This window comes from Toxoplasma gondii, chromosome XII (genome assembly GCF_000006565.2).
Source record: "Toxoplasma gondii ME49 chromosome XII, whole genome shotgun sequence".
NCBI classification, from domain to species: Eukaryota; Apicomplexa; class Conoidasida; order Eucoccidiorida; family Sarcocystidae; genus Toxoplasma; species Toxoplasma gondii.
This window is the reverse complement of record NC_031480.1, coordinates 2,250,968-2,253,592: the sequence shown is the minus strand read 5'-3', so window position 1 is coordinate 2,253,592 and position 2,625 is coordinate 2,250,968. Positions and strand designations below refer to the sequence as shown.

Below are 2,625 nucleotides of genomic sequence, written 5' to 3'. Positions count from 1 at the left end.
GTTGGCTAAGAGCAGCCCCTTATACTCAACATTCGTATCTATAATATCTGATACAGTAAGGTGTTCCCGATGTGGCGTTGGATGTGTCTGCCCTTTTCGCGGCGCCGAACGGTGCAGCGAGCCCGGCGACTTCAGCACGCATGTCAAGTCTGAAGGAGTAGTGAAAGGAGAAAGAACCCACTGCGTGTGTGCGGTCGAACACCTAAACCCATTTGTACATTTCTGGCTCTTGGTGCGACAAAATGCGTAATCAGGTACGATTCTCTGGAGGACCATCAAAATCGTCTCCACCTATCAATTCACGAAGAAACGGCTTGGAGAGCCAATACGCACAGGCTGAGATCGAAATCTTGCGAATCCTTGAATAAAGGAAACTACTTTGCAGAAACAGGTCGTGGTTTGCCTTTACAGAACCATGTCCGAGTTCCGCTGCAGGCTTCGGTTGCTCGGCGGCTTTCTGACCGGGAGTCGGAAAAGAGGAGTCAAGGTGGCGACAACGGAAACGGCACTACCCCACCTTTGCCACCACGGCGGACCCCGTCTCCGCGGCCTTCAGGAGCCAGTGGAGTTGTGCAACAAAGTGGTGCCAGTGTGCGCACGCCTATGATGTTGGGGACAGGTGGCCAACACCTCTCTGACCAGGGAGCTACAGGTGCAGTCACACCATCAGTGCAATCTTCCTCAGCCGCTGCTGCCAGTGGTGCGGGCGCATTGCCTCTAGTCCAATTTTTCGGACGCCCTAGTAGTTCGTCTCAATCCGCTCATCTCTGTCCTGCATGCCGGAATGTAGAGGAAGCTGTAGCTAAACGTACCGTGTTACGAGGGCGCAGACAGGCTGCCGCGCGTGAGGCAGCTCAGCGAATAGCGGAGCTGGAGTTGCAGCATTTGCAGCTTGTCAGGGCGTTTAGATACGGAGGGCTGGAACAAGTTGGGCGAATGGGTAATATCCTCAAGAGTCACCAGATGCTGCGACAGGCACGCCGAGATGCTGAACAGGAAGAACGAGTTTCACGGGATGAAGAAGCCGCGTTAAGTGCTTTTATTGATAAGAGCTCCGACAGACAGGAAGCGGAAGAACGGGTGGCTGGGGAAGTGCTCCGTCAGCGCCTGCAAAATCAGCTAGCAAATTATGCTGTGTTGCGGATCGAGGCGGCAATAGAACGGCAACGTCAAATGGTACAGCTCCAGAGGCAGCTCGTAGACGTACTGGCCCAGAGACTAGGCGCAGAAAACCAGGAGGAACGTGCTCTGCTGGATGCTGAAGCAGACAGAATCCTACAGGAAATCGAACATGCTGCGGATCCTGCGAGGAATCCGCAACGTGGCCGTAGAAAGCCAGCGTGATGTAGACGGGGTCACGTACTTTAAGTGCGTCAAGCACAGTTATCCGAAGAAAAACGTGCACTCTGGACGCGGAACGGTGATATAAGAGGCTTGAAGTAGGTAGGGATAATACCACGTTCTTAACTGTGTCACTCACGTTACGAACATCAAAATACCTTGCCTAGATCTGAGACGAATGACAGCAGAGGCGAGGATAGCAGGAGCCCGCTTTATCCTGCATGATTCCTTTCATACTGTATCGCTCTTTCTATTCGACATCGGCAACCGGTGGCGACACTCTGTGAAGGTGCTTTTCTGTCAACTTGATACGAAAGCCCGTTTCCCTGTGAGTGCTGTGGGACACGTTTTGCCGTATCAAGAGACAACCCCAACTAAACGTCACGTGGGAATGCAGCACATACGCCAGTTACCCTTTTCTTAGCAAGAGGTCGATGAAGAAACCAAAACCGCTTTTACAGCATATTTGACATAGTCAATCGAGGGGCAAACGAAACATTGAAGAGTGCCAGTATCGTTTTGAAAGTCTACATTCGATTGGCGGCCAACACCCACCCCCAAGCGTATCTAATTGATAGTGCGGTTTCCGATGCCTCTATTGAACAACTGAGTTGCCGGACAAGTGGCCAGCTGTGTTGGCAGACAGAGTGGTGAACAAATCTGTATTCAGAAACTTCTGAATGGCTGTAGTCGTCAAAATTCGGACATCCAGGCTCTCAAATCCGGAGCAGAGGCAAAAGATGTTTCTAAGGCACTCGGCACAAATCCTATCACGAGTGTGCTCTGACTGGCATATAGGTGGCGAGAGATGAAACAGATTTTTATTCCATCAGTCAGCAAGGGAGGCACAACACATGACGGGGAGGGAGCAGGTCTCGTTGAGAGGGGCTTAGCTCCTCATTGACAGCAAGTAAACAATCACCGAAGGGGTATGGCGTGGGTACAGGAACGGCAGTGACATGATTTGTTATCCAGGAAATGCTACCTGAAGAAGACAACTGCCGTTATAAAGGAAAAAGGTTCCATGAGCCGAGGTCGAATGCAGGCATCACCTCTCCACTCGTTTAATTAACTGTTCGCCTTACTTGTGACATGGCGATGATTGCGCTTACTCCAGCCTCACCATGCTCTATAACTGTAGGTTGATGCGAGAAGCTGATGCCCGCCTTCTCTGAACCTGGTATTCTGCTCCACCGCCATTGCCTTTTTTTTCGCGCATGCCAACAACCAGGAAACAGGAGAGAAGTCGCCAACAACGCCCCGTGCACAGAAATGCACCGACGA

The 2,625-nt window shown here is 51.5% G+C and overlaps 1 protein-coding gene across 1 annotated transcript; it reads left to right on the top strand.

Moving 5' to 3' along the window:
* Window positions 1–275: 275 nt before the first annotated feature.
* On the top strand, window positions 276–2,040 carry TGME49_245428 (hypothetical protein). Its single transcript, XM_018780742.1, has one exon. It carries the CDS (start codon window positions 604–606, stop codon window positions 1,342–1,344), a length of 741 nt encoding a protein of 246 aa, XP_018634880.1. The 5' UTR covers window positions 276–603; the 3' UTR covers window positions 1,345–2,040.
* The last annotated feature ends 585 nt before the right edge of the window (window positions 2,041–2,625 follow it).